Below are 12,628 nucleotides of genomic sequence, written 5' to 3'. Positions count from 1 at the left end.
TCTGTTTATATACGTGTGTGTGGGTGTGTACAGGTGTGTGTGTATATACAGGTGTGTGTGCAGGTCTGTTTATATACGTGTGTGTGGGTGTGTACAGGTGTGTGTGTATATACAGGTGTGTGTGCAGGTCTGTTTATATACGTGTGTGTGGGTGTGTACAGGTGTGTGTGTATATACAGGTGTGTGTGCAGGTCTGTTTATATACGTGTGTGTGTACAGGTGTGTGTGGGTGTGTGTGTGGGTGGGTGGGTGTGTGTGTGTGTGTGTGTGTGTGTGTGTGTGTGTGTGTGTGTGTGTGTGCAGGTCTGTTTATATATATATATGTGTGTGTGTACAGGTGTGTGTGTGTGTGTGTGTGTACAGGTGTGTGTGTGTGTGTGCAGGTCTGTTTATATATATATGTGTGTGTGTGTGTGTACAGGTGTGTGTGTGTGTGTGTGTGTGTGTGTATAGGTGTGTGTGTGTGTTTGTGTGCAGGTCTGTTTATATACGTGTGTGTGTGTGTGTGTGTGTACACACAGGTGTGTTGATCCACACAAAAAGAAACAGAACTCTATGAGAGGCCGATTAGGGTGAAAACATTAAAAAACAGACACGCACACTGAAAACTGTCACACACGCACTGACACTGTGCGCATATACACTGAAATACAGGGGTATCTGAGTGTGTGCGTGTAAAATTATTTTAGTGCGTCCGGAAGCTGTTGTAGTGTAACAGGAAGCCTTAGATTCCTGTCCTAACTTTCAAAATAAAAGCATAGCTAACATGATGAAACGTGTATTTCAGTGCGAGTGGTATTCCTTGTTCAGAGAGATTGTTTATCTAAGCAATTATATGAACAGTTAATCATTTATTATATTTATATATTTAGTTCAGCATCCCTTAACCTACAGGGAGGGATATTTATTGTATGTCACATTTAATTTTTGCTCCTCACCTTCAGATATTTTATAAACTTCATCTCTGAAACCTACAACACTTCACTTCATTTGCTGAGCTTATTATACACATTCTACATGTATTTTGACCATGGATATTTAGCTAGCTGCATCAGTGACTTCCTGTTACAATGAAACGGGCAGTGAAATGACTTCACAGGCACACACTTCAGTGCGTGTGCTTGGTGTGTTGTTGGTGCATGTATGATCATTTTCAGTGTGTATGTGCACATTGTCAATGTGAATGTGACAGTTTTCAGTGCGTCTGTTTTTCAATGTTTTCACCCTAAATGCCCTCTTATAGAACTCAGTATTAATGACTGCACACAGAAGGATTCCCACGTGTATTCCAAAGTATTTGTACTGTAATTTTGGACATGTTTGAGGTTCCTTCATTGAGGTTCCTCCTAAACAAACTGCAGTGTCTTCGTTCACAGAGACAAACACTGAAACACACACAAACACACGTGTGTGTGTGTGTGTGTTTGATTATTTATTAGTCATCTTATTTCAGTTTCATCAGCAGGTTATTCGGTTAGAGTTATTCTTTACAGCCATCAGTGTGACAGAGGATTCACTGCAGATAAAGAATCTTACATATTTATTTATTTAGCAAATTATAATGTAACTCAGCAGTAAACAGGAATTATCTGTAGCCAATCAGAAGGCTGGTTCTGCTTCAGCCAATCACTAAGCGCAGATTCGAGGGTGTGATTGAATGTGGTCACCTGGCATTCCATCAGCAGTCTGCAGTCAGCTGATTTTAATATGAAACACGAGAAGCTGATGTGCTGCAGATATAAATATCTTAGGATGTATTCATCATGATCCAGACACTGTTCTTTTATCAGATGGTTCCACGCAGATCCTACATGTGTTACACTTTGCTGCTACTTTACTCACCGTCCTTTAATGTTCAGAGGGCTGTTCGTCAACAAAATGCAGCAGAACCAGTCTGCCAGATCTGGCCCGGGAGTCTGGATTCTGGATCTCTGCAGATGAATTCATCATGCGACCTAAACTGAACCTTTAATGAAACTGAGAGAAGGAAGGCACCTGGCAGCTCGTAAACGTCACATCCTTTTTCCTTTCAGCCAGTCACAGGCTGTCACATTTACATTTATTCATTTAGCTGACGCTTTTATCCAAAGCGACTTACAGTTGCTAATTATGTCAGAGGCCTCTGGAGCAACTAGGGGTTAAGTGTCTGTTACGGGCTGCAGATCAATCAGAAATACTTTATTGATCCCTGAGGGGAAATTCTGGAGTCACAGTTGCTCATATTGCACATTAAAGTATAAAGGAATAGAAATAGTAATAGTGGTCGGTTCTGTTAGTCAGGAGTGACTTCCTGTAGTCGGTTCTGTTAGAGGCAAAAATGACTTCATGTGGTCGGTTCTGTTAGTCAGGAGTGACTTCCTTTTTTCCTTACAAAAGTAACTTTTTTTAAATAGGAAGAGGTTCCTGGTTCAGTGTCAGTAATGGGTCTAAAAATAAGAAATAATATGTGAATTTGTGATACTATAAAAATTATATTTGAAATATAAACAAAGGAAAAACAGAAACACTGACTGTTGACTGTTTGCTTTTTGTGTCTCTGCAGGAAATGTTGTACTCGAGAATCTAAAAGTGAAGGAGAATGCTTTGGTAAGGCTCCGCCTCCTCCCTCTGATGTCATTATCCAGAGTGTTTCTGATAGGTCCCTTTTCCTTCAGTGTCCCACCTCAGTGTACCTGAGAGTCCGCTGATCAGCTGATTGATGATGGACGTGACGGTCTCAGCTATATATCGACATTTTGTGTTTTTGTGTTTCAGAGTGAGTTTGACGTTCCGTTCAAAGTGAAGGCCGGACAGATCGGTGAGTACTAAAGTTCTGACTCTCAGAACCCCACCACACACAGTCAGACAGAACCCAGAACAGAGTGAACCCAGAGGAGACGAAACCCAAAGCAGTCAGATCCTAGAACAGACAAAACCCAGAACGGAGTCAACTCAGAGCAGACTGAACTCAGAGCCGTCAGAACCCAAAGCAGTCAGATCCTAGAACAGACTGAACCCAGAGCAGACTGAACTCAGAGCCGTCAGAACCCAAAGCAGTCAGATCCTAGAACAGACAGAACACAGAGAAGTCAGAACCCAGAGCAGACAGACCCAGAGCAGACAGAACCCAGAACAGAGTGTCAGAGCAGTCAGAACCCAAAGCAGTCAGATCCTAGAATAGACAGAACCCAGAGCAGACAGAACCCAGAACAGAGTGTCAGAGCTGTCAGAACTTAAAGCAGTCAGATCCTAGAGCAGCCAGAACTCAGAGCAGTCACAACCCTGAGCAGACTGAACTCAGAGCCGTCAGATCCTAGAACAGACTGAACCCAGAGCAGTCAGAACCCAGAGCAGACTAAACCCAGAGAAGACAGAACCCAGAACAGAGTGAACTCAGAGCCGTCAGAACCCAAAGCAGTCAGATCCTAGAATAGACAGAACACAGAGAAGTCAGAACCCAGAGCAGACAGATCCTAGAACAGAAAGAACCTAGAGCAGACAGAACCCAGCGCAGACTGAACCCAGAGCAGTCAGAACCCAAAGCAGTCAGATCTTAGAATAGACAGAACCCAGAGCAGTCAGAACCCAGAGCAGCCAGATCCTAGAACAGAAAGAACCTAGAACAGACAGAACCCAGAACAGAGTGTCAGAGCCGTCAGAACCCAAAGCAGTCAGATCCTAGAAGCAGCCAGAACCCAGCGCAGTCAGAACCCAGAACAGAGTGAACTCAGAGCAGTCACAACCCAGAGCAGACTGAACCCACTGCAGTCAGAACCCAGAGCAGACAGATCCTAGAACAGAAAGAACCTAGAGCAGACAGAACCCAGCGCAGACTGAACCCAGAGCAGTCAGAACCCAGAACAGAGTGAACTCAGAGCAGTCAGAACCCAAAGCATTCAGATCTTAGAATAGACAGAACCCAGAGCAGTCAGAACCCAGAGCAGCCAGATCCTAGAACAGAAAGAACCTAGAACAGACAGAACCCAGAACAGAGTGTCAGAGCCGTCAGAACCCAAAGCAGTCAGATCCTAGAAGCAGCCAGAACCCAGCGCAGTCAGAACCCAGAACAGAGTGAACTCAGAGCAGTCACAACCCAGAGCAGACTGAACCCACTGCAGTCAGAACCCAGAGCAGACAGATCCTAGAACAGAAAGAACCTAGAGCAGACAGAACCCAGCGCAGACTGAACCCAGAGCAGTCAGAACCCAGAACAGAGTGAACTCAGAGCAGTCAGAACCCAAAGCATTCAGATCTTAGAATAGACAGAACCCAGAGCAGTCAGAACCCAGAGCAGCCAGATCCTAGAACAGACAGAACCCAGAGCAGCCAGAACCCAGAACAGAGTGAACTCAGAGCAGTCAGAACCCAAAGCAGTCAGATCCTAGAACAGACAGAACCCAGAGCAGCCAGAACCCAGCGCAGACTGAACCCAGAGCAGTCAGAACCCAGAACAGAGTGAACTCAGAGCAGTCAGAACCCAAAGCAGTCAGATCCTAGAACAGACAGAACCCAGAGCAGACTAAACCCAGATCAGACAGATCACCCAGAACAGAGTGAACTCAGAGCAGACAGAACCCAGAACAGAGTGTCAGAGCAGTCAGAACCCAAAGCAGTCAGATCCTAGAATAGACAGATCCCAGAGCAGACAGAACCTAGAACAGAGTGAACTCAGAGCAGTCAGAACCCAGAGCAGACAGACCCAGAGCAGACAGAACCCAGAACAGAGTGTCAGAGCCGTCAGAACCTAAAGCAGTCAGATCCTAGAGCAGCCAGAACCCAGAGCAGACAGAACCCAGAACAGAGTGTCAGAGCAGACTGAACCCAAATCAGTCAGATCCTAGAATAGACAGAACCCAGAGCAGACAGAACCCAGAACAGAGTGTCAAAGCCGTCAGAACCTAAAGCAGTCAGATCCTAGAGCAGCCAGAACCCAGAGCAGACTAAACCCAGAGCAGACAGAACCCAGAACAGAGTGAACTCAGAGCTGTCAGAACCCAAAGCAGTCAGATCCTAGAACAGACTGAATCCAGAGCAGACTGAAGCCAGAGCAGACAAATCCTAGAACAGACTGAAGAATTACCGACCCTTCAGTCGTTGTTTTGGCCATTGTTCCTGAGGGGGTCTCTGTTCACCACCAAGAACGATCCATAAAGTTCATACAGTCAACGGGGCCCAGATTTGGAGATCATTTCTTCTAACCCACAGCACATTATGACTCGGCTCTGAGTTCTGTCACTTTTCCTTGTCCACTTCAACACACCCGGGGAATATCTGGGATGTGAGGCGGGCGGGTTGGCGGCTCCAGAGATGTTTTTTGAAATGGTTTGTAACATCAGTTTCCAGTTTCTGTAGAGCTGCTGTCTGTGATAATAACTGTGTCAAACACAGATGAAGCTGTAGACCCCAGTTACTCATTATTTTCAGTAGCAGGAAGATTTTCAGGGATTCTTTGCAAATCTCTGGTTGTTTATGGAAATCTGTGGCTGTTATTGTTGACTGATGGACCTGTGAGCGATGCAGAGTCTGCTCTCCTCTCATGTTTTAGCAGATATATGGCAACATAACCCATCTGAAAGTCTTACTGACCTCCACTGTGACTTTGTTGTTTGTTTGTGTTGTTGGGTGCCTTTGTTGTTTTGACACAAAGTCTCCCATAAACACAAGCTGACCGATGGAGGCAGCTGTAGGCCAAAGTGGTAACATTAGGGTTTTTGTTAATGGAGTCTGGTGACTTTGAACAGAGCGATATAGCGACTGTTTCTGGTTAAACAAGTAAGATCTTATTCTTTAAAAAAGGTCTCTCTGCAGGGATCCTTTCATAATGCTGTCAGACACCTGTAGAAACAGTCTGAGCTCTTTGGTGGACGGCACGGATTACATGGCAGATGTTTTCAGCTGCTGCAGGTTGGTGCTTTTCACCTTTGTATTCTCTGAGGACAGTTTGCTGTTGTAGTGGGATTTTACCAGCTGCTCCTCTCTCTGACAACGAGCTGCTACGTTCTGGCTACGAGCCTGAAAGATGGCGGCTGAGGTCAGGTGACAGCAGCGTGTCCTTCGCTTGCCGTCTGGGTCATGTTGTTATGGGTCAGGTCTGGATTCAGTTGCATTTCAGTCCAGCGTTCGACCAGGGTTTGTCCAGTATTTACATGCTTCAGTTGGTGTGCACGCATTACTAATAAAGTTTATTTTATAGAACTTTTATAGAAAATCAGCAATTACCACACAATTTACAAAAAGTAAAACATAGAAAGATAAGAAATTATATTAGGTAGCAAGAACAAATGAGGAATATAGCAAGAAAACACACTAGTGCACACAGCCATCAGAGGTAAGAACCCAGGACCTAAAACAAAGTACAGCACACAGAACACTGGGACCACTTCATCACAAATATCATCTAGAAGGGTTTAAAGGTAACGAGTAGGATTTTGATGGTCAGTAAGGATGTTGCACTGAACTACAACCACAGACACAAAAGATCAAATAAACCCAGAAAAACAAGCACAACGTAGCTGAAGTTAGCTGATAAACTAAGCTCCCAGCTGTTTGTGTTTTCAGGGAAGCTGACGCTGAAGATTCCCTGGAAGAATCTTTACAATGAAGCCGTGGTGGCCACGTTGGACGGTCTGTACCTGCTGGTCGTCCCTGGAGCCAGTAAGTGGATCAGTTCTGTCGGTACATTTCACGTCATGCAGAGAACGTTTAACCGGGGACAACAAAGAGACAGGAAACATTTGTAATATTGTCCCACAGACCGAGGTTACAAACAATCTGTCCATGTATCATCAATCATCTATCATCTGTCCATGCATCTTCACGTTCCGCCTACTGTGCGTCGGTGCAGCGTCAGGAAGCAAAGCATGCTGGGGGACCATACAGAGACGTGACTCTTCTGTGTGGTTTGTGTTTTTGCAGCGTTAAAGTTTGATGCAGCGAAGGAGGAGCGTTACCAGCAGGAGGCGAAGCAGAGAGAGCTGCAGCACATCGAGGAGGCACTGCAGATGGCTGCACGCCGAGGTGAGACAGGCTGACCTCTGACCTCTGACTCCACCTGAGCACTCACCTTCTGCTGTTTGTTTTCTGCCTCCTCTCTGCTGATCTGAACTTTCTCTTCCTGCACCGAAACAAAGAGAGCAGATTGAAAGCGCCAAGCAGTCCCTGACCCTTATTAATAATCAGTGTCTGCAGCTTCATGTTCTCACTAAGCTCAGCACTGCTGAGCAGCGTGGCGTCAGGTATTTCAGGAAGTTCAATATAAAAGCGTAGAAATCTGGATCACACAGAGGAGATGGTACAGTGGAGATCTGATGGTTCTTCTGTTGGTAAAAGAGGAACAAGCTCAGCGAGTTTCTGTGACAGTCTGGTGCCCAAACTAACCCATCAGACCTCATCACTTAGATCTCCATTACAAGTATTGATCAGTCAGTAGCCAATAGAACTTCAGAGCTTGCTGTTCTACTGCAAATATTTAGTCCTTTTAGAGTTTAAAGTTTGAAATGAATAGAGGAGGCAGATGTGACCTGGAGAATGTTGGCTGGTTTCCTGATGACACACAAGATGGTATCATCAGCATAGAAATCAACGTTACGTTGGCGGCTGCCAGAGGCTGGATCTACGCTGTCAAACAGAGCTCATTACAGCCTGATAGATTGTAACGGCTGAGATCATCAGTGCTGGGTCATGGTGCTGCTGCTGTAGTGTTTGGACTTGTTGCTGGAGCTTTATTAACTGGCCGCCGTCTAAATATGCTTTTAAAAGTTCATTATTGTTGTTTTATTCCAAAACATTGGCGTGATGAGTCACATGACCTACAGAAGCTCTGTGACTCATCAGTCCTCTGAACAGATGAAACCTTTTTCTCTTGTCCTGAAGTCACAAACAGTAACTGCTTTCAGCCCGAACATGGAAACGATGTTTTAAGAAGTCAATGTATGATTTAATGTTTTAGAAGAAGAACATCAACAACAGATCAGAGAGGTTTAAGCAGTTCAGTTTACATGTCGTCACATCCAGGAGTCGGTCTCCTCTCTGGGTTTAGTGACACCTGTCACCTGTCCGGTGGTGCTGAGCAGACAGATAGGCTGATGAATGTATTAACATGTTGTTTATACTGTTCATGCTGCGTTTGCTGTCAGCGTCTCAAACTGGAGATCTGCTGTACGGTCTGGAGAGTGTTGTGTACAAGGAGCCTCACAACGGTAACACACACACACACACACACAACGTAACACAACGTAACACACACACACACACACACAACGTAACACACACACACACACACACAAAACGTAACACACACACACACACACACACACACAACGTAACACACACACACACACACACACACAACGTAACACACACACACAACCACACACACAACGTCACACACACACACAACCACACACACAACGTCACACACACACACACACACACACAACGTAACACACACACAACCACACACACAACGTAACACACACACACACAACCACACACACACACACACAACCACACACACAATGTCACACACACACACACAACGTAACACACACACAGACTGTAACTGATCCTGGATCAGGCGGGACTGTCGGTACATGCTGACTTCACGCGGGACTGTTTTTACCACCCTGCCTCCCAACGCTCTTTAACAGCCGTTTGTAAAATCCAGGTGTTCGTATCAAACTCATACTTTAACTTTAAATAACAGAAGACGTCTTTGCTTCTTAGCAGATGATTTTAAACTCTGCGTTGTGATTGGCTTCTCCTCTTGCCCACCTGCTGACCCTGACTCTGAATATGATGAATGTCTTTCTGCTTCCTGTCTGTGTTTCGGGCTTTTCTGTCTCTAATTGCCGTCTCTCTCTTTAACGCTGCCAAAGTCCCAAAAGGATTTAAAAAACACAAAAAGTCTAAAAAAGGCTTGAAGAAGTTGAAACGACACGACAACAAAGCAGGTAGGTTTCATTTTTCACTGTTTACCTGCTGCAGGAGAACAGATGTTCTCTATGTGAGCTTTAAAGGTCCGATTGGTCTGCAGTCTGTACAGAACAGCTGCTGAAACTTTCACTCGGACTGAATCTCACCTGCTGCAGATGACCTGAAATCCTCCAGTGGTCTGTCAGCGACAGAGTTTCAGACATCCTGATCAGCTGATCCTGGTCTCAGGTCTCAGGACTCGTCTCTTCATAGCTTCTTGTTCGTTTCAGAGAAACCTCAGGAGGAGAAGAAGGACACGTTTGTGGAGAAGATGGCGACTCAGGTGATCAAAAACCTGCAGGTTAAGATCAGCAGCATCCACCTGCGCTACGAGGATGACGTGAGTACTGGTCCGGGTTCAGGTCCAGGTTCTGTGTGTACAGTGACCACATTAAAAACACACCTGTTCAGTGTGATGTCATTGTTGTGATGGACAGGTGAGTCAGCTTCTGTGCCTCTGTCTGTTTCAGCTGTCAGACCCACAGCGCCCCCTGTCTGTGGGAGTAACACTGTCAGAGCTCAGCCTGCAGGTAACACACACACACATTTTACCTCTGTACTTGTGAGGACCCTCACCGACGATGCGTTCCCTAAAACTCACCTGACTACCTGGGCGCCATGGGGCCCTTTGTACTCCAGCTGTAGTTCCAACAGTGAGATGTTTGAGTTTAAACTTTACAGTCACGGCAGAAGAGTTTGAACTCCACTTTTGGCCTTACACGTGGACCTCTGACCTCTGAAACCCTCAAACAGGAAGTGAGAGAACATATCCTCACTGTTAGGGTGTAGAATCAGACAAGTCCTCACAAAGAACACACCCATACACACCTGTGACAGGTGATGTTAACGCGTTGTTGTTGTTTTTCAGACCACTGACGAGAACTGGAAGTCGTGTATCCTGAACGAAGCGGCAAAGATCATCTATAAGGTGATAGACCGTCCGGCTGAAACTGAAACACTAATTTCCCCTTTTCCTTCTCGTGTCAATCTCAAAGCTGTTTTTTTGTCACTCTACCTGTGTGAGACTCTGCCTGTCTGCCACTCTACCTGTCTGCCACTCTACCTGTCTGCCACTCTACCTGTCTGCCACTCTACCTGTCTGTCACTCTACCTGTGTGAGACTCTACCCGTCTGTCACTCTGCCTGTCTGTCACTCTACCCGTCTGTCACTCTACCTGTGTGAGAGTCTGCCTGTCTGTCACTCTGCCCGTCTGTCACTCTGCCCGTCTGTCACTCTGCCCGTCTGTCACTCTGCCCGTCTGTCACTCTACCCGTCTGTCACTCTACCTGTGTAAGAGTCTGCCTGTCTGTCACTCTGCCTGTCTGTCACTCTGCCTGTCTGTCACTCTGCCTGTCTGTCACTCTGCCTGTCTGTCACTCTGCCTGTCTGTCACTCTGCCTGTGTGAGACTCTGCCTGTCTGTCACTCTGCCTGTCTGTCACTCTACCTGTGTGAGACTCTGCCTGTCTGAGACTCTGCCTGTCTGTCACTCTGCCTGTCTGTCATTCTACCTGTGTGAGACTCTACCCGTCTGTCACTCTACCCGTCTGTCACTCTGCCTGTCTGTCACTCTACCTGTCTGTCACTCTACCTGTCTGTCACTCTACCTGTCTGTCACTCTACCTGTCTGTCACTCTATCTGTCTGTCACTCTACCTGTGTGAGACTCTACCTGTGTGTCACTCTACCTGTGTGTCACTCTACCTGTGTGAGACTCTACCTGTGTGAGACTCTACCTGTGTGAGACTCTACCTGTGTGTCACTCTACCTGTGTGTCACTCTACCTGTGTGTCACTCTACCTGTGTGAGACTCTACCTGTGTGAGACTCTACCTGTGTGAGACTCTACCTGTCTGAGACTCTACCTTTGTGAGACTCTACCTTTGTGAGACTCTACCTGTGTGTCACTCTGCCTGTGTGAGATTCTACCTGTCTGTCACTCTACCTGTGTGAGACTCTACCTGTGTGAGATTCTACCTGTCTGTCACTCTACCTGTGTGAGACTCTACCTGTGTGAGACTCTACCTGTCTGTCACTCTACCTGTGTGAGACTCTGCCTGTCTGTCACTCTACCTGTGTGAGACTCTGCCTGTCTGTCACTCTACCTGTGTGAGACTCTGCCCGTCTGTCACTCTGCCCGTCTGTCACTCTGCCCGTCTGTCACTCTGCCCGTCTGTCACTCTACCTGTGTGAGAGTCTGCCTGTCTGTCACTCTGCCCGTCTGTCACTCTGCCCGTCTGTCACTCTGCCCGTCTGTCACTCTACCCGTCTGTCACTCTACCCGTCTGTCACTCTGCCCGTCTGTCACTCTACCTGTGTGAGAGTCTGCCTGTCTGTCACTCTACCTGTGTGAGAGTCTGCCTGTCTGTCACTCTACCTGTGTGAGAGTCTGCCTGTCTGTCACTCTACCTGTGTGAGAGTCTGCCTGTCTGCCACTCTGCCTGTCTGTCACTCTGCCTGTGTGAGACTCTACCTGTCTGTCACTCTGCCTGTCTGTCACTCTACCTGTCTGTCACTCTGCCTGTCTGTCACTCTGCCTGTCTGTCACTCTACCTGTGTGAGACTCTGCCTGTGTGAGACTCTGCCTGTCTGAGACTCTGCCTGTCTGTCACTCTGCCTGTCTGTCACTCTGCCTGTCTGTCACTCTACCTGTGTGAGACTCTACCTGTCTGTCACTCTGCCTGTCTGTCACTCTGCCTGTCTGTCACTCTACCTGTGTGAGACTCTACCTGTCTGTCACTCTATCTGTCTGTCACTCTACCTGTCTGTCACTCTACCTGTGTGAGACTCTACCTTTGTGAGACTCTACCTGTCTGTCACTCTACCTGTGTGAGACTCTACCTTTGTGAGACTCTACCTGTGTGTCACTCTGCCTGTGTGAGATTCTACCTGTGTGTCACTCTACCTGTGTGAGACTCTACCTGTGTGTCACTCTGCCTGTGTGAGACTCTACCTGTGTGTCACTCTGCCTGTGTGAGATTCTACCTGTGTGTCACTCTACCTGTCTGTCACTCTACCTGTGTGAGACTCTACCTGTCTGTCACTCTACCTGTCTGTCACTCTACCTGTGTGAGACTCTACCTGTGTGAGACTCTACCTGTCTGTCACTCTGCCTGTGTGTCACTCTACCTGTCTGTCACTCTACCTGTCTGTCACTCTACCTGTCTGTCACTCTACCTGTGTGAGACTCTACCTGTGTGAGACTCTACCTGTGTGAGACTCTATCTGTGTGAGACTCTACCTGTCTGTCACTCTGCCTGTCTGTCACTCTGCCTTTCTGTCACTCTACCTGTGTGAGACTCTACCTGTCTGTCACTCTGCCTGTCTGTCACTCTGCCTGTCTGTCACTCTGCCTGTCTGTCACTCTACCTGTGTGAGACTCTACCTGTCTGTCACTCTACCTGTGTGAGACTCTACCTGTCTGTCACTCTACCTGTCTGTCACTCTACCTGTGTGAGACTCTACCTGTGTGAGACTCTACCTGTGTGAGACTCTACCTGTCTGTCACTCTACCTGTGTGAGACTCTACCTTTGTGAGACTCTACCTGTGTGTCACTCTGCCTGTGTGAGATTCTACCTGTCTGTCACTCTACCTGTGTGAGACTCTACCTGTGTGTCACTCTGCCTGTGTGAGACTCTACCTGTGTGACACTCTACCTGTCTGTCACTCTGCCTGTG

The 12,628-nt window shown here is 46.9% G+C and overlaps 1 protein-coding gene across 1 annotated transcript; it reads left to right on the top strand.

Moving 5' to 3' along the window:
• Positions 1-2,539: 2,539 nt before the first annotated feature.
• Positions 2,540-9,880, top strand: LOC123966694 (vacuolar protein sorting-associated protein 13C-like; the record flags this gene model as incomplete). The annotated part of the gene is given in 7 exon segments (XM_046042829.1): positions 2,540-2,586; positions 2,755-2,797; positions 6,538-6,633; positions 6,895-6,996; positions 9,183-9,292; positions 9,423-9,482; positions 9,821-9,880. Coding segments are annotated over 4 exon segments (246 nt in total), but the record flags the coding sequence as incomplete, so codon positions are not given.
• Positions 9,881-12,628: the final 2,748 nt, after the last annotated feature.

Source organism: Micropterus dolomieu, unplaced genomic scaffold, assembly GCF_021292245.1.
Source record: "Micropterus dolomieu isolate WLL.071019.BEF.003 ecotype Adirondacks unplaced genomic scaffold, ASM2129224v1 contig_14007, whole genome shotgun sequence".
Classification (NCBI taxonomy): Eukaryota; Metazoa; Chordata; class Actinopteri; order Centrarchiformes; family Centrarchidae; genus Micropterus; species Micropterus dolomieu.
This window is presented reverse-complemented; position numbering and strand designations above follow the sequence as displayed.